The 23,850-nt window shown below is 47.1% G+C and overlaps 1 protein-coding gene across 1 annotated transcript in view; it reads left to right on the top strand.

The window, feature by feature from the left end:
- Positions 1–23,850, top strand: part of PAIP1 (poly(A) binding protein interacting protein 1) — an 816,787-nt gene that overhangs the window by 497,930 nt on the left and 295,007 nt on the right. The window contains exon 5 of the mRNA XM_069627237.1: positions 5,286–5,397. Within this exon, the coding sequence (XP_069483338.1) occupies positions 5,286–5,397 (112 nt within the window). The remainder of the gene's footprint in view (positions 1–5,285; positions 5,398–23,850) is intronic.

Raw genomic sequence — 23,850 nt, 5'->3', positions numbered from 1 at the left:
AAAGAACAATAACCAAATCCCCAGGTACCTGGATATATGGCCCCTTTTCGGAGAGTATTTCCTGCAGCAGGGTTACTGTTCCAGGGTTCTGTTTGCCAGGATACTGCCCAGCGTGGATCAATTTGCTTGATGGCTTCCTGCAAGGCCAACCATCTCAGCAACCCTCCCTGTACTTCCCCCACCCCCAACCAGAAGCACCTGTAGCCCGAACTGTGCGCCAAAAGGGCACGGAACTTCAAATCTGAACATTGATGGGTATTTTATTGGCTGTTCCCCAGGACTGCGATAGCAAAACTGTCATTAGGCAGCGGGCGCCCAGTCCCATGCCAAGCCCCGCTGATCCATTGCAGTACACTGGGCCATAATGCCAATATGTTCACCGCTTCTCCGTGGAACTCGCCCCCAAGTGCTCTGATTCCTGGTCCGGGAAGTTAGTACGCGGTAGCGACCGGTCCGTCCTCGATGCCCGCCCTGCAGGTCTTTTCGTTGATCGTTGCGGCTCGGTTCCGTTGAGGACCTGGGACCCCAGCCATTCCCATGCCTCTTTGGGCATGTAGAACAGGTGGGTGGTTCCTTCATGGTGGACTTTCAGCAGTGCCGGAAAACACAGTGCATATTTGATCGGGGGCTGCAGTTTCTTTTTGACGGTGTTAAAGGATTGCCGGGCCTTCTGCACCTCATTAGTGTAATCTGGGCAAAAGCCAATTCGGTATCCATTGTAGGTGACTGGGCCGGTGGCATGGGCCATTCGGAGAATGGCATCCCTGTTGCGGAAGTTCACGAGCCGTGCAATGATTTTCCGTGGTGGCGCACCAGGTACAGGGCGCCCTGTGGGGATCCTGTACGCACTTTCAATTGAAAGGAACGTGGAGAGTTTCTTGGGGGCAAACAGATGGGTGAGCCAAACTTCGAGAAAGAGTTCGACACTGGGGCCCTCCTCTTTTCCATAGATTATTCCGGGGCACCCGTCCCTCGCTGTCCTCAGTTCTGTATTCAAGTTGGGCCACCTTTTTGGTGACTGCGGCTAATTGCTTCTTCATCTGTCGGACCGCGTCATCCGTGTTCGTAATCCTCTGTTCAGTCTCTCCCACCCTTGATGCCAAGTTGTGGAGGTCTTGTCTGAGGAAGGAGACTTCCGCAGATAGGCCACCTATCTTCACCTCCAGGGACGACATTGAGTCTGATTGCCTTCATGATGTCTGTAAGAGAAATGGCAGGGTCTTGGGTATCCTGAGTTTGTGTTGTGGGTTTTTCGGAAACCCCAACCGTGAAAAGGTCCGTCTTGCTTTGAAGGGCCTGCTCTTTGGCCTTGTCCTTGATTATTGCGCTTGATCTTGCAGGGAGGGGTTCCAGTCTAGGTGCTCCCGTCAACCTAAGGTGAGTTCCAAAGTGCGTCAGTGGCTGTGGAATGCCTAGCACGGGCCGCTCCAGTCACCCAGCAGACCACCGGAGTGGACAGGGCCGTACACCGGCAGGGGTATTGTAGCTGTGTTCTCTCACAGCTGTAGTGGGCTGTAACAGGCTGTAGCCTCACAGGGCTTTTGGTCCGGAAGTTCAGTATGCTGTTCCTTTACAAGGGTTCAGGATTCTCCGGGACCAGTGCTGTCCTTCCCCCAGATTGTATAATCTCCACTATAATACATGCCAAAAACTGGTTACTTGCCCTAACATCCGCCTTTAAGCCCAATTAAGCAAATTAACAAGCATCATAAGACATGCATTACTTACTGAAATAGCATTTCTGATGATTGCATCTGCTTAGATTCACATGCGCCCACCCTTCCTCCCCTCTTGGAATAGAAGGAACACCTTTCTCTCTCTACTCACGATAGTCATAAGGCTCCCTCACAGCAGACAAAACACAATCTGAGGGACCTCGACGCATGGGGGATGTTGGTTACACTACATGTCACGTTGGGGATAGTGTTACAAGCATGCCCATTTCAACGTCAAAGAAAGATGCAATACTCTGCGATTACTACTAGATGTCGGACTATACGCACAACATGTGAATCTAAGCCGATACAATCATCAGAAATGCTATTACGGTAAGTAATGCATGTCATACAGTCATCATAGGTTCTTAAAATGTATTAATGGACTGAAATCAATAAAAAAAGATGAGGGATGCAGTAAGGTGGAACCAAGTGACAAGGAATATGCCATAGCTTCAGAAGTCCAATCCCTATGAAGAGACAGGCCTTGTGCCCAAAGGTCACAGTGCTTCTCAGAAAGTATCATGAATGCACTGCATTGCAAGATGCTGTATGCAAGGTTAAAAAGTTACACACGTGTTAAAATTAAAAGGGAAACATAGTTTTCCAATACTGAAAGTCTGAAGGACTGCGCAGTTTCCAGATAACCGAATAATCAGAAGGCCAGGGGAGTGAAGCTGAAGGCTTCACTTTTTTGTAAAAAGGCAAGACAGGTAAAACAATTACATTTTTTTTAAAAAAAGCAAAAGATTATCTTTCCTAACAACTGGTGTTGCTCTGTATGGACTCATTGTAGCCCTAGACCACTCACACCCTTCCTGAGACTGAGCCTTTACCGTTCTGTTACCTCACATTTATTGGGTTTAGCTAGCCTCTCAGTATCTTCCTTGTTCACCATAATGGGGTGTCCTCCCAAAATCCTCCCACCCTGGCTGATTTTGGAAACCCAACTCAACAGATTTAAAATACAAATGGCAAAAAGATTGAGAGTACCATAAAATGGGCCAGTAAAACTCACGCGAAGGCAGTTCTGCCCTCACAATTATTTACAGACAGAAAACAATCCAAAGTTATTGAGTTGGGGTGTATTTTGTGAATACCTCTATATATAAGGATATAATGACAATAATGCTCTTGTCGATGTCTTTTTACTTTGGAGTAAAGTTGTACTCTGTGCCAACCACTAAATGCTCGTCTTTGCATTTCATGTGATACTAAAGCAATACAATCTCCAGAAAACCTTTTACGGGTAGATAATATGTCCTATTTATATTATCAATACTAGCCATTGCAGCCTACCAGCACTGTTTCCTTTAACCATCCTGGCAAAGCCCTGCTCTGTTGCTGATCTTCAGAAAACCTTTCAGTGCTTCGACCCCATGACCAGTGGGAACAACCAGTCAAAACTCCTTTCGAGAACTCTACCATTGAAAGCCTTCTGGAGTGCTCCGGGACCATCCTATCCACTGCCCTGCTCCCACTTGGGCTACCTTGCTGCATCGTTCGAAGCCCTTAGTTTGGACTTTTGGAGTTCCCCGACTCGTGAAATAAGAGGCCTCCTCCTGCAGCTGCTGCTTTCTAGCACAAAGAGGGGCCTTGTAGTACCACCTTCTTTGATTCCACCTTGAGGGGCGCCTTCTGCGCTTGATTGTCATTGCGGTCTCCTGCCTGCAGTGTCTTCGGGGTCCTCCAAGGTGGTCAACAATGTGGTGGTCCTTCATCCTGTCACGGTCAGCCTGCTATCCAGTGCCAGGAATAGTCTTGCAGGATTACGGAACCACTGACTAGCCTGACCTAAATCCCAATTCAAAGTTGACTGACTGCACCAGCGATCCCTTGGCCTCCCTTGACCGAGCCAAGACACGAAGGGGCCTGCCAAATTCAGGTGCCCCTGAAGTGGCCATTGAAAGAAATGGAGGACAGGGTTTGCTTTGAACATGCCTATTTCTCTCCCCTCTCCCAACTCCATAGGGTTTAACGTGTACCAAGTCCAAACCCTACCTCCCCCGTGCCTGATTGTGGCAGGTGGAGTTGTGGTCAAGGATATCAGCCCCTGGGCTTACTCTAAGGTGGTGTGGTGGGATTGGGAAAGAACCTCCTTTGAAACAGGTTTCCTTTTTTCATACTACTTTGAGCCAAATGCTTGTTGGCTTTGCCAGCACATGTTCAGCCTACGTTTATAGACTCCTAGCGTCCCATAAAGGGTCCAATTGAGATTTGTGACTGTATAGGCACTAGGCCCAATTTCTTCTACAAAAGAAAGGACTTTTAAAGTATGCAGCCTTCTTTTCATAGGAATTTGTATTGTGTTTCTAACATTTGTGTTTTCTTCACTTACTTTGCTATACTACAGTGTTGTATACTCTGATTTTACTGTGTTTGAAGTGAAGTGTTTATGCTCTGCAGCCAGAGCACCCCAAAGTGAATGGGGATTTGTGATTGATACTAGATGTATAAAGCCTACCTATAACTGTAGAATCAGAAAACAATTTATTTTCGTGTTTGAGGCAATAAAAATGCAAGTGCAGAGGCAAATGACACAAACAATGTAAAAAAACAATTCCGAAAACAAACTCCAATATAGAAACATAATGTAAAATCATGACTGTTAAAAATACAGTATGCAGAAAATGTAAAACCCTGATCAAATCTTGGCAAATTTACAGCAGCGCTTGTGCAGTGTTCTTAGAACTTAATCACCATGCTTTGGCAGGGAAACTGGAAACTTCGAAAACCACCTCGTTGAGACCTGACATTTTACAGACTTTCAGAAAATTACACAAGGAGATATCCTGTTATTTTGGAAGTAGTGGGAAAATCCATCTCTTCCGTAAGAAAGAATATTTTGGGCAGACCAGAAGAATATGGATGCTAGTCTCAATCTCGCCGGGGCAAAAAGGACACTACTGTGAGGAGCCAACAGACCATCTATGTGAATAGTCTGCAACCTGAAAGATGTTTGAGTTGAAACTTGATGTATACGTTCTATTAAAAACGGGGTAGATTTAATTCAAATGTGTCTGTGGTCTAAAGGCACTTTTATGCACACAATGTACGGGAAACCTGGATTGTGGTACGCTGTCAAGTAGTTCTTTCTCAACATAGTAGATATCCAGATTTTATCTAATGTCACTGTACATATTCTCTGTAATAGTATTTTTTCCTAATTGGTGAACAGAGTTTATTTTAATCGGTAGTGATGCAACATGGTGGAATCAGATACAGGATCTGCGTGCCGGGAATTCCAGACAACATATAATTGCATCTGTTATATATTCTGCCTAACTTGTATTAAGAGTAATCTGTGTGCTTAACTGACCAAACCCTTAACCAATCTCACACTCTCCTATGCCTTAATGCTCAGTCACACTACATTGTTGGAATTTGGCTCGACATTAGTGTCTTTCCCTGTTCACCGGAATAGGGTGGCCTCTCAGAATCTGCAAACAGTTTTGGTTATGAAAATCCATCGTAACACCTGTTATGACTATGAAGATCCAGTTTAACTATTTAAATAGTTACTGTATTCATTTTCATGTTTTTGTATCCTAACAAATCATGTTTTTGTAGATGTCAAACAGAATTTGAAAAAAGAGAACAGGCCGCAAAAGGAGATGATGTTGCTCGAAAGCGATTCCATGCGTTCATTTTATTCTTGGGGGAACTCTATCTGAACCTTGAGGTAAGAAAATCCCTGCATGAAAAGTTATTTAAATTGAATTCTTTGAGGGCGATTTGTTAGATGGTGGTAAACTATTTAGGCCCCACTAAGAGCCAATAATCCTCCTGTATCTGAAAAAGAATTTAAAATAAAAAATTAAAAAGTCTGGTGTGCCTTTATCTAGCAATAGGTGTTTGATCAGAATTCCATTTTTGGAGGTTCCGCTGTTCCATTTTTTCGGGACCTCGAAACTTTCCTTTTTTTTGTGGTCAGAGCCATTTACTGCGAAGGCGCCACCGCAACCCTTTTTACCCTGCTGTCCTATGGTAGAATATATAGTTCTTAAGACAGGTGTCATTATCCTTAGGATGGCTTGGTCACCCTACATTGGTTTTGTGGAGTAGGCTGGGGGCATCTGTAATTTTAGTTTTGACGTCACCAGGGGTGCCGCTGAATATATAGCATTAGTAAATGAATGTACATTTACTGGTAGATGTGTTATGTATTTTTAGAAGTCATGTTTTCCACCATTTTATTTTGTGCCATCCCTTTGTTTGGGGAAACTACAAGGAAGGGCCGGAAATGTGCTCACTCTGAGCAAAGCCCTGTTCCCTCGGTTTTGGTTTAGACTGGTCCCTTGACCTAGACTGGCCAATTCACAAACTGTGTGGGCTGACCCGATTGGAAGTTTTTAGGACGAGCCGATTAGCTGGCTGCAAAAACCTTGTATACCTGTTTTTTTGTAATTGGAGGGCTTGCTTAAGCCAGCGCATGAATTAATGGGTATGTCTTGGCGAGATCCTGATCCTTTTTGACTCTGCTGGGATTTTGTAGGTACCTACCTCCAGGAGTCTGCAATCATATTGTGCTTCTAACTATGTAGGAGCAGGTTTGGCAATACTGACTGGAACCTGTGTCTTATTCTTGAACTCTTTTGGCTGCTGGATGTCCCTTCTAGGCTATCCTTCCTCCTCCCTTGGTGGTTCTCACTGGATGAGCAGAAAGTTCTGTGCATTCAATGTTGCAGAGCAGTTTTTTTCTGCAGTAGTCTTGTTGTAGTTTGTTGAGGTAAAAAGCTTCTGTCGTCCAGGACGCTGGTGGGACACCACTATCCTGCGCCTCTCTTGGAACACCTCCAATGTTGCTCCTCCTTTCCCCTTTGAGGCGCTAGGATCTTATTGGTTGGATTCCTCCTCCTTTCTGATCCCTCCACTGTCATTGCCTATGTACCTGGCAAGTGGGCCAGCCTCTTGTGCAAGTTGTTGGATTACTCTTTTTGATCCCTACTGTCATCGTTGGTCTGGGGTACACGTCCCTGAATACTGAATCCTGTAAATTGGCATGTTAGATAAGAGTTTATGCACCAGGTTGTTTTTGCCTTTCCCGAGCCAAGTTCTTTGTGCCATGAGTATTTACCTCTGAGCTGTAGGCTGGTGGTGGTTAAGACTGATTTTCTATACTCTGACCTGCTGGACAGATGTATAGAAGGCCAACCTAGTATTGTGACAGGGGCACCTCTGGTAGCTGTAGCCAAACCAGTTCAAGGTAGGTGGACGAGTGGTCTTGGCTAAGTCTCAAGAGGTGGTGAGCTTGTAAGGGGTCTACAATGAGCACCCACAGTGAAACTGTCAAGGAACACACTTAGATAATCGGGTATAAAAAATACTTTTTTACTCACGGCCAAATAATGACTACTAACTGGTAATCCTATCACACATGCATAATAGATAAAAATATACAATCACTGGAGTATGTCAAAATACATCACACCCCTGAAAAGGAAGGTACAGATTAGTATAAGCACTACAGGTCTACAGAGATATAATCCTAACTTCAGAGGCCCATCCCTAAAATGTTTGGGGCATTGTGCCCAAAAGTTCAGCAATGTTCCATACAGTTTTGTGAAGCTGGGAAAAATGAAGGTAGGGTCTCTGAAGGTCCAATGAAGAGTTCCAGGGGTTAGGGGACAAATTAATCTAACAAACATCTCCCCAACTTTTGGAGTGCTTGTGTGAACAAGCAATGGCAAAGCCAAAACTATTTCAAAAGTGTATAAAAGTTATCAAAACTTTTAAAAGGGAGTTAGGGGTTCAGGTAAGTATTGTTTACAACTCACCCCCGTACTCCGATTCTTCGTAGGACTTTGCAGGTCTGCTGATGAGGGTCCGAGGTTGCCTTTCCTGCCGTAGGCTTCAGCCCTTGATCCCCCATGGGCTGCAGCTTCCAACACTTCTCTGGTTGGTGACTAATGTTTGTCCAAGTTCTTCCAGTTGGGAAATGCAAAAGAACTCTATGCAGGGCCCCTCTCAGGACAGAAATGGACGCAGGTAAACCGTTTCGCACGATGGCCAATGATGCATGGTGTTGCAAAGGAATTCACTTGCTGCGGTCAGACTTTGCTTCCTATCTCGGGTCCCCTTGATTCTAGGACTATAAAATTTCAGAGCTGAGTCATATTGCACAAGCTGAGGATCCCCCAAGTTCCAGGCACCAATCGGAACGGCAACGTCTGCAACACGGTAGCCCAAACTCTGACCTGGTCAACCACTGGGCGGTCCAGGGCCACTTCCGAAGAAACTTCTTCGTAGGATTCTGAGCTGACGTCGAGAAAGGATGTTCTCTCCACTCCAAGCGTCGCAGATCCTTTGCAGGACTGCTCGAGATCTCCCACAAGACAGGGCTCTACCAGGGCAGCAGTATAAGTTGTCCCGGGCTCGGACAGTCTCCCTCCTTTTGTCCTAAAGAAATATCCTGTTGGCTGGGCTTACTTCCTAAAACCACACTTGGACGTAATATATCATGCACATTGTCCAAGAGTCCTGGTCTCAATCTATTATCATCCAAATTTCTAAGGGGGATCCTTCTCACTGTGGCAATTATAGTCACATTGCCCTGATGGACACACCTAGTAAAGTATTTGCCACCTTGCTCCTCAGAGACCTTAACAACTGTCTGGGCAACTTGGACATCTTATCTCGCTTTCAGGTGGGCTTCCGCAGATAGATGGGCGCCTCCCTAAACGCTATGGTATTGAAAAATTTACTGCAATAAACTAAGGGTGACAATGGGGGCAACATCTACATGGCATCTTTGTACATGTCATCTGTATTCGACTGTGTAGTCAGTGAACATCTTTGGGCCAAACTGATTAGATTAAAGGTCCAGTTGAAGCTTTTCCAGTTTATTGCGCTTTTACACCGAAATTCCACTTTGAGAATTTGTCTCAGTAAGGAAGGGGCGGTGAGCAGACTGATTTCTATCCATTTGGGTCTTAGACAGGGTTGTTTTCTGCCCCCATCCCTTCCATTCCCCCACACTCTTTCGGATCTTTTTTATCTGGCATGGACGACCTATGGTGTTTACACAATCTAATTCCAGTCAAGCTGCGCCACCTGAAGATCCATTGGGTGGCCTTTGCAGATATAATACTTGCTAGGACTGCCTGTGGCCTTCAACAGAAGTTTAACATCTTTTTTCTTTGTACGCCGCAAGCAACAATTTGGTTGCTAATGGTGGCAAATTGAAGGTGGTCATTTTTTTAAAACAACAAAACAAGCCTAAAACTATGTGGTGGAGTTTGGGGGCTGAAAGGGTTCAGCTGGTGGCCTCTATTCCATATCTAGGTTACAATTTAACGAACATTTCCTCTTTGGCTATGTGGAAGACAACCCTGAAGACCAAGATCACACCTCTTTCTGCTCATATGAAGAGGATTGTCGGGCAACTTTGCGTTTTTCCATCATTCTTGCACTTAAATATTATTTGGGCAAGGTTGAGCCGGTAATATTATTTATGATGCTTGTTGATCGGCTTAGAATCACATGCTGTGTGTAAAGTCAGACATCTAGTGGAAATGGCCAAGTATTACATCTTTCTTTCGAAGATTGCAAGGGACGTTGACATGGGCGCGACTGTAACACTATCCCTAACGTGACGTGTAGTGTACCCAAAATCCCTCGCTTGTCGAGGTTCCTCAGATTGTTTTTTTCTGCCAACCTAATTGGTTGTTTATGCAGAGCTCGTAAGAGTTTGTATTGCTAAATTTGTTTCCATGCTGTACGGTCGTCTAGTCCTTAGTCAACCTTCTCGACGACTCCTTCGTGGGTTTCCTGCTGCCAACGACATCTGCAACTGCTCGGCGACTGTGACCTGCTAGACTGTCGACCGTGTGGCCTCTGACCTGGCCCTTACAATAGGGAGAGTGGACCCTGGGTTTTTATTCTTCTCTCTGAGGATGTATTTCATTTGCCCCCCTCTTTCTCTTCTTGGTCTGGCTGCTGCTAACCTCTGCTATAGAGAGGACTGCTTTTAAATTCTGCCCGTCGTGTAACAGCAAATTTCCCTGGAAGGACACCCATCGCTGATGCAGTCAGTGTCTTCCTCGTGACCACAACGAGTGCTCGTGCAAGGCCTGTGAACTCTTTTGACCAAAGACATGGCAACTAAACGGTGGACAGCCTACGTTGTGCAGGCCGAAAAACTTTTCCCCTTCAGATGACGAGGAATCTGTCAGCAGCCATGGCTCTGAATTGGAAGCCATCGACCTCTCAGCGGAGCCTTCGTGCTCCCAGAAGCCCATCCCCGGCCCCGACAGACAGACCACCGGCACTGTTATGGGGAGATCACACACCCCGGCAACAAGGGCACCCATGCACCACGTGTACTCAAGCACACAACCCAGAGTTGTCGAAGAAGCGCTTGACGCACACAGGACTGCCAAAAATTTCGGCGGCACATTCCGAAACTCGTGGTTTGACGCCCTCCACACAACCACAATCCCGGCATGTGACTGGGCATCCATTTGGAACGGGCATTCCCCCTAAAAAAACACACTGTTGTCAACACGCCATGCAAGGGCGCACTAGCGCCCAAGGACCCGTGGGTTAACCAATCACGACTGCGCCTTCAGGCACGTAGAGACATTCAATACAGCCGCCGAAGCTCTGTGAGGGCCTTTTCGGAAATTATTTTGGCGGCCAAAGAGTACAAAGGCACCCCCACTCGTCGAGAGGACTATTAGGAGGTCCCCCAGCCTCTCCCTAATGCCTTATTATCTACCCCTTCTAGGCAGCCCTCCCCCATCCCCTTGCCAATAAGGCTTCCTCTCTATGGACTAGGGAAAGGTTTGAGCAATATATGGACAAAATGTCCCAGTTCATTGACTTTTCTGACAAATATATTATACCCAAGAGACCTAGGGAAGTGGACCCCTGCCCCATCCCCTCCAAATTGCAGAAACTGCCCATCTCTGCAAAGGGACACCAAGAAGACAACTTGAATGTGCCAGATGACCAAACCCAGGAGGAGTCTTATGAAGAGCTTAACCCCTTTGATCAAGACCCAGTTGATGTGGCGCCAGACTGGGATCAGGTGGAGCACAAGGGCCCTCGGTTTACACAAACACATGCCGCTGACCCGGGCTTCATCGGTCTAGATCCCCCTTCTACTCCACAAAGAGATTAGTCACCTGTTGACGACCAGATGCTGTTCAACTCCATTTTAAAAAGAGCAGCCAACCATTTTAAAATTGCAACGCACAAAGCCGCTCCAGACTCTGACTTTGTGGAGCATAGCCTCAAGGAAAAGGCTCCAACTAGCCAAGCCATTCCTTTGCTAAATTCGATAAAGAGGCGCCTGCCCCCTCCTTTACTGTCCCCGTCTCTCACACGGGCAGTTAACCCCATGGTTGAGAAATTATTTCGCCCCTCACCCTCCGACCCCCTCTACATCAGGGGTCATGCCACTTTGGACTCCTTGGCCGTTACAACCACTCGGAGGAGGGCGGATGTACCACTACTGTCCTCAGCAGAGTCCCCTCAGGACAAGGACTACAAGAAGCTTTACGCCCTAGGTAAGCTGGTCACCGCCTCTGTGGCCTACTCCACAAGGATCGCAAATAACACCACGCTCTTGGCTAGTTAGTGATGTCCAGTGGGGCCTAGTGAGGATGATGTTCCAGAGCCCACCCGATCATCCTGCTGGCGGTCGTGGCTGAAGGCAGACAAGTAAAACATAACATACTGAAAAACACACTGGACTCGGCTGAAACCGCTGGACGCACCATCGCCCAGGGTACCCTAATTAAAAGGCATGCCTGCTTAAACGCTGGGTTCAAAACCAAAACGCAGGCCTCTCTAACAAGCCAGTGGAGGATTCCAACCTTTTTGGGAAGGCGGTTGATGATGCCCTCCAGACGGCAAAGAAAGAACACAAGACTCTAAGTCACTTAGCCAATTTACGGCTCATCCCTTTGACCAGTGTGGAGGCTCTAACGCATACCGTTCCTTTCGTGGCTGTTGGAGAGAATTTTCATTTCGAAGGGATTGTGTCCTCCGACGTATTCCTTATCTTATATCTTAGATATCTCCTTCCAGCTCTGCTGGCCTCGGAAAAATTTTTTCTAGAGGGCGCTGCGCGTCAACGTCCTCTGAGTCGATGTCCCTCGACAGCCGCCGTATCGACGTCGATGTCATCCTGCCTAAAAAGGCTGCGCGCAGCGTCCGTTGCTCAGTTCCGTTTTTCCGCGCTTACTCAGTGCCTCGAAATACCGTTGCTCAGTTTTGTCAGGTTAATCCTATTTACCTCAAGTTATTCGATACCGTACTCAATGGCTTCTTCGTCAGAACCGACAACTCCTCGATCCGGCTTCAAAAAATGGCGAGGTTGTGGAAAAAAGATGTCGCTGACTGACCCTCACAGAGTTTGTCTGTGGTGTTTGGGAGCTGAACACCATTGTTCCGAGTGCGAGGACTCTATGTCCATGACAGCTAAGGCCCTGAAGGAGCGTAGGGGGAAGCTGGAGAAAGGTAAGACTTTTAAAGCTTCTTCTTCCTCGACGAAGTCGAGACATTCGTCTCCTCGTCACCATTCGCGCTCCAGGTCTCTGAGTGGGTCCCATTACTCCTCGAGATCGAAGCACTCGAAGAGGAGACGTCGAAGATCCCCTTCTCCGTCTTCCTCTTCCTCTGATTCCCCAAAGAGAATCCCTTGCCCCACGAAACATAGTTCCCGGGCTGAATGGGAGGAATTCCGCAATAATATGATGAGCGTCTTCGAGAAAGTGGCCTCGACCCCCTCGAAGACTGCCGAGAGCGATGCTCTGGTCGAAAGACCCGAAGGTCAAAAAGTCTGCGAGTCGCAGTACCCGGCGAAGGAAACCTCTCGAGCGCGTCTCGAACCCTTGAGTAGGACTATGACCTCAAAACCTTCATCGAAGGTTCCGTCGACGCCGTTGACGAAGGTTCCGTCGTCGCCGAGGTCAGTGTCTTCGACGCCGTTGTCGAAGGGACCTTCGACATACGGGTCTGTCGACTCGACGCCAGCTTCGGCGTCGACGCCAAGAAAAGTCACAGTTCACGACACACCCAGTGACTATCCCAAGGTCCTCGATGTCGATGGCGTCGAGATTGTCGAGCAGAATCCCAATTCTGTCGAAGTCATCGAGGCCTCCGCCTTTGTTTTCGACGTCGACGACATCGACGTTTTCGAGGCCGATTATGACAAGTTCGGCACCCTCTGCCTTGGAAATGGGGTTTACACCCTTTGAGTTCAGAACAATTGAGAACTATGTCCTCAATATTGGAAGAGGGTGAATTGTCTGAACAGGAAGACACATTTGAGTTGCAGGGACCTGTAACCCCAATTAGAGAGGAATTTTCCTCTGAAGAACGCAGATTAAAGGATCTTCATGATTCCTTACATGAGGCAAGTGGATTAGACACTTCCCCTGAGGTGGAGTTTGCTAGGCCAGACCCGGGGGAGCATGCTGAAACCCCCTGTAGAGCCTTAATGGCCAGGATCACAGAGTTTATGGGGTGGTCTGCACCTTCAAAATCTTTCCAACAAGATGACCTCACGGATATTCTTGACAAAGGCCCACAGGAGGATCCTGTGGTGCATTTTCATAAAGCTCTTCAGAGGAAGATTATGACGAACTGGGAAACCCCAGATGTCGTCCCGGCAGTAAATAAAAAACTGTCTACAAAATACAGGGTATCTTCTACAGACACGGAGTTTTTGTCAAAACACCCATCCCCAGAAAGTCTGGTGGTACAGGCAGCATCTTCTACTGATGTCAAGACGGCTTATCCTACCGTCCCGCAGGACAGGGACGATAAAAAATATGATGCTATGGCAAAGAAAGTTTTTTCGTAATGTAGCATGGCGTCAAAATCTGTTAATGCTACTTGCACCCTTGCTAGATTCAGCCATACACTTTGGGAGTGTGCGTCTACAGCGGCTCACTGCATCCCGGAGGGAGAAGAAAGGGAGGGGTTCCTGAATATCATACAGGACGGTAAAGACGCTATGTGCGAATCCCTCCAGACGGGCATTGATTCGGCTGACAGTATCAGCAGAGCAATGGCGGCAAGTACAACAACCAGGAGATTCGCTTGGTTGAGAAAGTCTGGTTTTGCCCCAGATGTGCAAGCCAGACTCTTGAACATGCCATTCGATGGCTCTTCTTTGTTCGGGAAAAAGGCGGATGACAGTTTAGAGAAACTGCAAACTTCAAAATCCCTAGGCGCTGCAATCCGTCAGACACCTTTTCGTCCCACAGGAACCTCTGCGAGGGGCAAGTCCCTTCGCTTCTATTCCGCATTCGGAAGAGGTAGAGGACGACCGGCTCAAAGGGGACAAAGAAGAACTACCCGAGGTTGACGGGGTAGATATTCAAAAGCCGCAGCAACAGCAGGTGCCTCTTTACCATCGGCATCTGCATCAGCCGCCCCAAAACCACTCTGAGGACTTCCCTCACAGGACACCTGTAGGAGGCAGGTTGACTCAACATCTGGCGGAATGGCAGGCTATCACGTCAGATGCTTGGGCATTGGAAACAGTTGCCCAAGGTTACTGCCTGCCTTTCCTACGCATACCTCAGAGTCGTCCACCGGGGATCAGCTCTCAAAAAGCTCCAGATCCGCTCCTCTTGCAGGAAATTTTGGACCTGCTAGAGAAAGGTGCCATAGAACCGGTACCTGTAGCGGAGAGGAACAAGGGCTGGTACTCCCCTTACTTTCTCATTCCAAAGAAAGACGGAGGACTGAGACCCATCTTGGACTTGTGGGAATTGAACAAATTCCTCAGGAAAGACAAATTCAAGATGGTCACTCTTTCTCAGATCCTCCAGGCCCTTCAGTTCCAGGACTGGTTGGTATCTCTGGACCTTCAGGACGCTTATTTCCATGTGCCTATCCATCTCAAACACAGGAAATACCTGAGGTTCGCAATTGGCAACTCTCATTATCAATTTCGAGTGCTGCCATTTGGGCTGACCTCCGCCCCAAGGGTCTTCAAGCTGATGTCGGTAGTGGCTGCAAGTCTAAGGAGGGAAGGGATTCACGTCTACCCCTACCTGGACGATTGGTTGATCAGGGCTGTATCTTCGGAACAAGCTCAGATCCAGCTAAATCACGTTTGCCACTCCCTTCACAAACTGGGCTTCTCCCTCAATTTAAAGAAGTCACAAATGATACCATCGCAGAGACTCCAGTTCATCGGAGCGATCCTGGACACTTCCCTGGGAAAAGCCTCGCCACCAGAGGTGAGGGCTCAAGATATTCTACAGATGGTTACCAAGTTCCAAAATGCCCAAAGTCTCCCAGCCTTCGACTTTTTGAGGTTGCTAGGCCTCATGGCATCCTGCATTTTCCTAGTGCCAGAGGCTCGCCTGAGAATGAGATCCCTCCAGTGGGCACTGAGGATTCAGTAGTCACAATTCTCAGGAAGAATGACAGATCTTCTTCAGGTTTCCGACAGGGTGGCTCGAGACCTTCAGTGGTAGGCCTGTCAGGAGAACATTCTGAAAGGAGAACAGTTTTGGCAACCCTGGCCGGAGATAACGGTAGGCACGGATGCCTCACTCACGGGGTGGGGAGCCCACGCCAACGACTTGACCATCAGCGGTCGTTGGTCTCCATTGAAGTCCAGACTACATATCAACCTGTTAGAGCTGAGAGCCATCAGACTTGCGCTGAAGGCGTTCCTGCCAGCTGTACAAGGGAAAAATGTCCTGATAATGACGGACAACACGGTGGCCATGCATTACCTCAACAAAAGAGGAGGCGTAGGATCACTACCCATGTGCACCAGCGTCAACAGGAAGTGCGATCTGTTCTGCTCAAGGGAATTTCCCCCGAGAGGAGCTCTGGGAGACGCGTTCATAGTGGACTGGGAGTTTCCGCTTCTGTACGCGTTCCCACCGGTCCCTGTCATTCCTCAAATGATCAGGAGGTTGAGAAGATTCCAGAGAACCATGATCCTAATTGCCCCGGATTGGGCCAGGAGAACGTGATACCCGGACCTTCTAGACTTGTCCATCTGCCCTCCAATTCGACTTCCACTCAGAGAGAACCTACTCTCACAGAAGGGAGGTCAGGTTCTCCATCCAGACATCAAAACCCTCAACCTTCACGCTTGGCTTCTGAAAGGATGATGTACAAGGATTGGGACCTCCCTGATGATGTTATGGAGGTGTTGCTTTCGGCAAGGAGGCCAGCAACAAAGTCTTTATACCGCTGCCGTTGGAACAGATTTTGCAGCTGGTGTAGAGAACAGAATATAGACCCCTTTTCATGTGTCACACCAATGGTTTTGTCCTTCCTACTATATTTGGCGAATTCAGGCCTTCAAGTTGGCACCATTAAGGGCTATCTCGCAGCGCTATCCCTCTTTAAGCGCACTGCGGAAGAACCATCCTATTTCAAGTTACCCTTGGTAATACAGTTTCTAAAGGGGTTAACCAATGTTTATCCCCCAAGACCATACCAAGTCCCCCTGTGGGATTTAAACTTAGTCCTAACTTTCCTGATGGGCTCACCTTTCGAACCACTCCATTCTTGTTCGTTAAGATTCCTTACCCTCAAAACTGTTTTATTAATAGCACTTACATCTGCTAGAAGGGTGAGCGAATTACAAGCTCTTTCTTGTAAACCCCCTCATACAATCTTTCACAAAGACAAAGTTGTCCTGCAAGTGAAGCCTAATTTCCTCCCAAAGGTGGTTTCTGAATTCCATATCACTCAGAAGATTACCCTACCATCTTTCTATCCTCCTCCTCATCCGGGGAAAGAGGAAGAGAGGTTACACAGGCTAGACCCTAGGAGGGCTTTAAGTTTTTACATCAGTAGACAAGCCAGGATAAGACAGGCAGACCAGCTGTTTGTAGGTTACACAGGTCACAAGCTGGGGTTACCAATAACTAAGCAGACCATTTCCAGATGGATCATTCTAGCCATTCTGGAATGTTATAAACTGGCAGGGAAAGAGCCCCCTCAAAACCTTAGGGCTCATTCGACCAGAGGTATTCCCGCTTCATCGGCCCTCAAAAGAGGTGTGCCGGTTAAGGACATCTGTGCGGCCTTCTACATGGTCGTCTATCCATACCTTTACACGATTTTACAATTTGGATTCCTCCTCCAGTCAAGAGACTAGGTTTGGAAGGGCTGTACTGCACTCTATTCATCAATAGAAGACAGCATGAAGTCAGTACTCCCTCCTCCAATGATAGAATACTGCTATGGGAGCCTATCTAAGATAAGGAATACGTCGGAGGACACAATCCCTTCGAAGAACAAGTTACTTCTTACCTTGTAACGTTCTTTCGACGGGATGTTCCTCGGACGTATTCCTTATCGACCCTCCCATCCATCCCCGCAGTTCTACTTCCCTTGTTGTTGCAGCTTACGCTCCTTCAGGGGGATTAGTTTAGTCCAGAAAGAATTATTGTGGGCTACAAAACGGAACTGAGCAACGGACGCTGCGCGCGGCCTTTATAGGCAGGATGACGTTGACGTCGATACGGCGGCTGTCGAGGGACATCGACTCGGAGGACTTCGACGCGCAGCGCCCTCTAGAGAAAAGTTTTCCGAGGCCAGCAGAGCTGGAAGGAGATATCTAAGATATAAGATAAGGAATACGTCGGAGGAACATCCCGTCGGAAGAATGTTACAAGGTAAGAAGTAACTTGTTCTTCTGTGCTAATTCCCCTCAACCTTAGAGACCCCCAACTCTTTTGCTGGATTTAAGGACTTTTTATTTGAACCCTGGAGTGAGTGAAACCTTTTCCTCACACTTGTATTTTTGATCTGATTTGGACTCTGTTTTCTTTGATCTGGAGTCTGACAAACTCCATAGGCATCTACTTTTTGTATGGTGACACACAGCACCTGCAGTGCAGTGTCACAGAAGTCCCTTGGATTTCTCTTAAGGTTTAAATACCTTTTTCTTGGGTGAACTACTGTTCCCAAGAATAGTAAAGTGAAATTGACTTTACACACCATTTCTCTCTGTAGGTCCACCCCATACCATCTTATGTGGAGGGCTGGGGGGGGTTACTTAGTAGCCCCTTTTCCTACCTACTCATGTAAAAAAGTTTCAGAGTGCTGGGCTTAGAGAGCAGAAGTAAGCGCATCAAGTGTCCAAGATCCACAGTGGTGCTATTTGCCAGTAGCTGAAACCACAAAGGGCTGCTGAATTGAAAATAGCCTGTAGCTGCCGCCGACCTTCAAACCGCAGTGCAGGAGTCCTCTAGATGTCCTCTCTCGTCCCCACGACTGAGGCCCAGGAACCCAGGATCTGCAACCCTGCAATTAGAACAGAGTCAGCTGGATCCTCTTCTTTAAACGTAAGGTACTGTGCTGACTAAAGGTTACTTACCTCTTTTGTCTGTAGCTTGCATTATCTCACTTGAGACTTGCAGTAGCTACTTCTTGGAAGAGTTGATCTCGGCTCTGACTTTCACAAGCCTCCCAGCTTGTGGCCCAACAGTGATTTCTCTACAAACTCTAACTTGTGCAAGACTTTTGTGCTATCTAAGAAGTGCTTCAGCTCCATAGACATTGTTCAAATTGACTTTGACTGTCCTGGCTCCCGGCAGACTCTTCTAACCAATTGACTTCATAGGTGGTACATTCTAACCAATTGACCTCATAGGTGGTACATTGGTTTCTAACTAGTATTGCTGGGAAAGGTTTAATCTAGACTTGATTGGGTGATTTAAAAAGCACTCACATGCTCTGAGAACCTGGTAACCCTTTTCCTCCTATAACCTTTCCCGTTTTACCAACCTCAGAATCTATTTTACAAAAAGTGATATATAAATGCTAATCCTGTCCTAGTTAGTGAAGTCACCTCGGGGTGTAGGAAGTGTGTATGAACCATCTCTAAAGAGTATCTACTTGCTTGGTTTGATTCCGAAACTGTATTCTGAAGTGTATTTTTATTGTTGCATAATGCCCTTTTTAAAGAAGGATACTTTAAAACTGACTGTTATAAATATTTTACTAGAAAACCTTGAGTGTAAGTGTTATTTGGATACTTGGATACTTGTATTTGTGGTTTTGAATGCTGCAGCTCTACAGCTCACATTTACCCCTCTTGAGAAGTCTGGCTACTCAGTCATTCTACCACCTGTGTTTACAGACCTTTACCAATAGGTGGGTTACCTAATACCAAGAGGCCAAGACTGGTGTAGTCTCACACAGGGTTACTGCATACAATCTTGCCTAACAGTTGCCAATCCTTCTCCCGCTCGCCTAGGGCAATACGGCTCAAGGAATACCCCCTGACCCTCTGATCAAGGCTCTTCTGGTAACTTCCAATACCAGCAAAGAGGCTCTCGTGTGGCAAGGGTAGAGGCAGAAACTCTACTCCTAGAAGCTCCCCGGCCTCCACCTTAAACTGACTCGCCAGTTCAGGTCCCCCGACATGCTTCCCCGGTCTGGGGTCGCCTGACTTCATTCATCCACGCCTGGGTGGGGATCACTTCAGATCAGTGGGTACTAAAGACGGTTGCCCACGGGTATTGTATAAAGTTTCTCTGGCCACCTTGCTACCACCCACTGAGAAGCAGATGCCTGTGCCAGAACACCTGCGCATCCTGCTGGAAGAAGTTCAGGTCCTACTGGAAAAGTGCGCCATGGGAAGTCGTCCCCCTTCTCCACTTAAACAAGGGTATTTATTCAGTGTACTTCCTTCTACCCAAAAAGGATTTCACCATGCGCCCTTTTCAGACCAGCGCCTTGCTAACAAGTATGTCAAACCTCATAAGTTCAGGATGACAAGACTTCAGGAGGTAATCCCACTGCTGCAGCAGGTGGATTACATGGTCACATTGGACATGAAAGATACATACTTTCATATTTCAGTGTTGCCAGCGCACCGAAAAGTACATCAGGTTCATGGTGGAGGACACCCACTATCAGTTTAAGGTTCTCCCCTTTGGCATTGCCTCAGCCCCAAGGGTGTTCACAAAGGTACTGGTGGTAGTAGTGGCTGACCTGAACAGGCAGTCCGTCCCAGTCTGTCCCTACCTCGATGACTGTCTCATAACAGGGGATTTGTACGGAAGATGCCAGACCAATACCCAGACAACAGTAAATCTCCTCTACAGCCTAGGATTCTCTATCAACGGGAAAAAAAACAGTCTAAACCCCAGCCAGGTTACACAGTTTCTGGGGGCTTTGATTCAGACAAAAATTAGGATGGTCTTTCTCTCCAACAAGAGGGTTCCAACCATGCTCTTCCAGATGCCTCACTATGTAGCCAGTCACCAGATGACCGAACGCAAAGCCATGTGACTAGTTCCTCACTCTTGTCTGCGCATGCACCCCATGAAAGAATGGCTCTTGAGCCAATGGTGTCAGGCCAGTGGGACAAAGTGGTTGTTTCGGCAGCCCTCGTCCAGTCTCTGCAGTGGTGTTCAAGGTAAAACCTTCTGCAGGGGAAAACATTCACCACCTCCGCATTGAAAGCCACTCTCACCATGGACGCATCTCTGACGGGTTGGGGAGCTCACTTCCTTCAACAGACGGCGCACAGCGTGTGGTCTCCAGCAGTAGCATCCAGTCATAACAACCTGTTGGAACTGCTAGCAGTGTGCAAGGCCCTGAAGGCCTTCCAGACACTCTTCCAGGGGAAACCCGTTCTTCTACTCAAAGACAGTACTATGGCCGTTTATTACTTAAACAAACAAGGGGCACTCACTCTCTAGGGCTGTCCTAACTGTCCCAAAACATCTGGAAGATGGCACTCAAACACATCATGTTCCTCCTTTCACAACATGTTCCAGGGGAACTCAAATCTTCTGGCATATGTACTCAGCAGAGATTTCCCCCTACCTGTAGAGCACGAGTGGCGGCTACGGGAGGACATTTTACTCTGCATCTTCGCAGAATGGGGCTTCCCAGAAATTGACTTATTTGACACACTAGAGAACGCCCAATGCCCAGATTATGCCTCCAGGTACCCACAGAACCACTCCAAGGGGAACAGTATTTGAATAACATGGTCTGGGAGATTTGTCTTCACTCCCCCCAGCTCCCATCTCCCGATTCCTCTGCTTAACAGAATACTGCACAAGATGAACCAAGAACAATTCACAGTATTCCACGTGGCCCCGCCAACCTTGGTTCTCCCATCTCATGTCAATACTAGTTCCCCTCCCAGGAAGCTGCCATGTCCGTACAACATGCTGTCTCAAGATCAGGGAGAGACACTACATGCACGCCCTCAAACTCTCAACTTAGTAGCCTGGTCATAGAGTTTGGGCACCTTCAGCTCCCTCAGATGCATGGACATACTCAGAGAGGCACGGAAACCTACCACCAGACAATGCTACTCCAGCACATGGAAGCACATTATCTAGTGTAATGTCATGGGCATCAATCCTATTGATTGCTCACCTAAAGACATTGGGCCTCATTACACGGTAGGCGGTAAGGGTTTACCGGTACTGGTATTTTACCGGTACCGGTAAACCCTTACCGCCTTACTACGAGGTCCCTTTGTGGGTTGGAGAATTTAACGCCTGCTTTTTGCAGGCATTAAAAACCAACCCGCAAAGGGTTCAGGGAGCTAATTACGGTACTGCAATTTGCGGCACCGTAATTAGCGCCTTCCCCATTCCCATAGAGCCCTATGGGGCAAAAATGGGAATGGAGAAGGGCAATGGGGGAAGGGGGAATTAATACCCCACCAACCTTGGAATAGGGCGTTAATTCCCCTTTCCACCAAGGCGGTGCCGGTATTTTACCGGCATGGACCAAGGTGCTAAAAGCACCTTGGTCCACCGCCGTCCGTGTAATGAGGCCCATTGTCCTTTAGCTAATCTACCTATTAGATTCAGGACTAGTTTTCAATTTTTTTTAAAGTCCACTTCGCTGCGCTTTCGGTGTACACTACGTCCCACAGCAAGGTTTTATGGGGGAAAATTCCTGTAATTAAAGCCTTTATGTAAGGGGTAAAGAGACTTCATCCCCCTACCTCCAACCCAGCTCCCGGTGGGACCTGAATGTTCTTACCAGACTAATGGCACCTCCCTTTGAACCAATGCACAAGCCTTAAAGCACTCACCTACAAGACTGCCTTCCTGGTGGCGATCACTTCTATAAGGAGAGTTAGTGAACTGCAGGCCCTTTCAGTTCAGGACCCATTCGTCACGATTCACAAAGACAAAGTTGTTTTGCTCACACACCCTCTCTTTGCGCCCAAATTTATCTCAGTTTTATGTAAACCAGTCCATAGAACTAGCCACCTTTTTCCCCAAACGCCACTAACGTGGCGGAAAGAATCTTCCACACATTGGATGTAAGGAGAGTGGTTATCTGTCTGGAAAAGACAAAGCCACTAGACAGACAAACCAGTTCTTTATCTCAGTGGGAGCAGGTAGAGAAGGATACCCAGTCTCTAAATCAGCTATCTCAAAGTGGATTGTAAATTGCATCACACTATGTTACACTATTGCCCAGAGAGATCTACCCTTCACGCCTGATGATTGTATCTGCTTAGATTCAAATGCGCCCACCCTTACTCCCCTCTTCGAGTAGAAGGAACATGGAGTTCTTACACCTTCTCTCTTCTGTGCTCACTCACTCTGACTAGAAGGCTCCCTCACGGCAGAATAAATACATCCAGATAGACCTCAACACATGAGGGATTTTGGGTACACTACACGTCACGTTGGGGATAGTGTTAGTCACGTTCATGTCAACGTCCCTTTCAGTCTTCCAAAGAAAGACGCAATACTCCACGATTTTCACTAGATGTCGGACTATATGCACAGCATGTGAATCTAAACAGATACAATCATCAGAAATGCTTTTACAGTGAGTAATGCATGTCATGGGCTAGATATGGTGGCCGTAAATCTGGGCCCATACCTTGATTCCCTGCTGGGCCTATTTGGAAGAATGTGTTGCGTCTGTCCTTAGCCATTCCAAATTCCATTTTACGCCATGAATTGAACCTAATCTCGTTGCATTGGAAGGGAGAGAATTAAACTGTTGCCGTCGTTTCTGTAAGTCTGTCAACTATTGAGACCCTAAGACAATGGATTCTAGAGTGTCTTGCCGTAAGTACAATTCGGTCAGTTTCCTTTCCAAACTAACTGGAAAGCTTCCAAATGGATTATGGCCTGGAATTATTATGGGCGAGACTGATGTGCGGTAAGAACATTTCCCTAATCATTGCATTGGTACGCTTCCTGAACGAAATTGATCTTGTCTGTGTATAGTAGGAAGCAAAGACAATGGACTTAAGTTTAGTACGCATGAATGCTTTATTTGAAGGAAGATTATTTCTTCTTTTTTTCTTTAGGTAAATTGTAAGGGCATAAGTTGTCATGACGCTAAACCCTGCTATGTAGATAATTGATTTTGTTTGTTTTATTTCTATGTTCATAAAGTGTGTGTGTGTGTGTGTGTGTGTGTGTGTGTGTGTGTGTCTGTGTGTCTGTGTCTGTCCCCCCCGTGTCCGTCCGGACCACTGGAGGTAAAACACATGCCTACCACTCAGACACACCAGTTTGTGGATTAGGACCAAATAGTCCCAACCCACTTCCTGGCAGCAAACACCCACAGCCCTTGTTAGGGGAATTTTCCTAAAGTACAACTGGCAATTTAGACTTTAATAAGTGTTAGGGAGAATTCTCAAAAATGTGCTTTCCCTCCACCTTAGAGACCCCCAGCAACTTTGCTGGATTTTGAGGACATGATTTTTTTAACCTTGAGAGTGGGACCCTTTTTCCCACTCTCTCATGTATATTAATGTGATTTTATACACTATTTCTTTTTGGTTATGGAGTCTAACCAACTCCATAGGTATCATCTTTTACAATTGTCACAAAGCACCTTCACTGCAGTGCCACATGGAAGTCTTACGGATTTTCCCAAGGTTTAAATACCTTCTCTGGGATCAACTACTGTTTCCCAGGGCAGTAAAGTGAAATTGACTTTACTCCGTATTGTACTTGCTAGACCCAGCACACCCTATCTTACAATAGAGTGCTGAAGGGGTTACTTAGTATCCCCTGTGTCTAAATATTCATATAACATTTATGTTACCCTTTCCTTAATTGACTGGCTGGTGGCAGTGGTTTCGTTTTGAACTACCTTGGTTCGCATTTACCACGACCATTCGCAGCTCGGGTAAAGTAACCGCAGGAGCCATCTTTTTCAAAATGGCGTCCAGCCAGCT

The sequence above is a fragment of the Ambystoma mexicanum genome, chromosome 6p (assembly GCF_040938575.1).
Source record: "Ambystoma mexicanum isolate Mex_15411 chromosome 6p, UKY_AmexF1_1, whole genome shotgun sequence".
Lineage (NCBI taxonomy): Eukaryota > Metazoa > Chordata > Amphibia > Caudata > Ambystomatidae > Ambystoma > Ambystoma mexicanum.
Note: the sequence above shows the minus strand (reverse complement) of the source record. Positions and strands in the feature narration are given on the sequence as shown.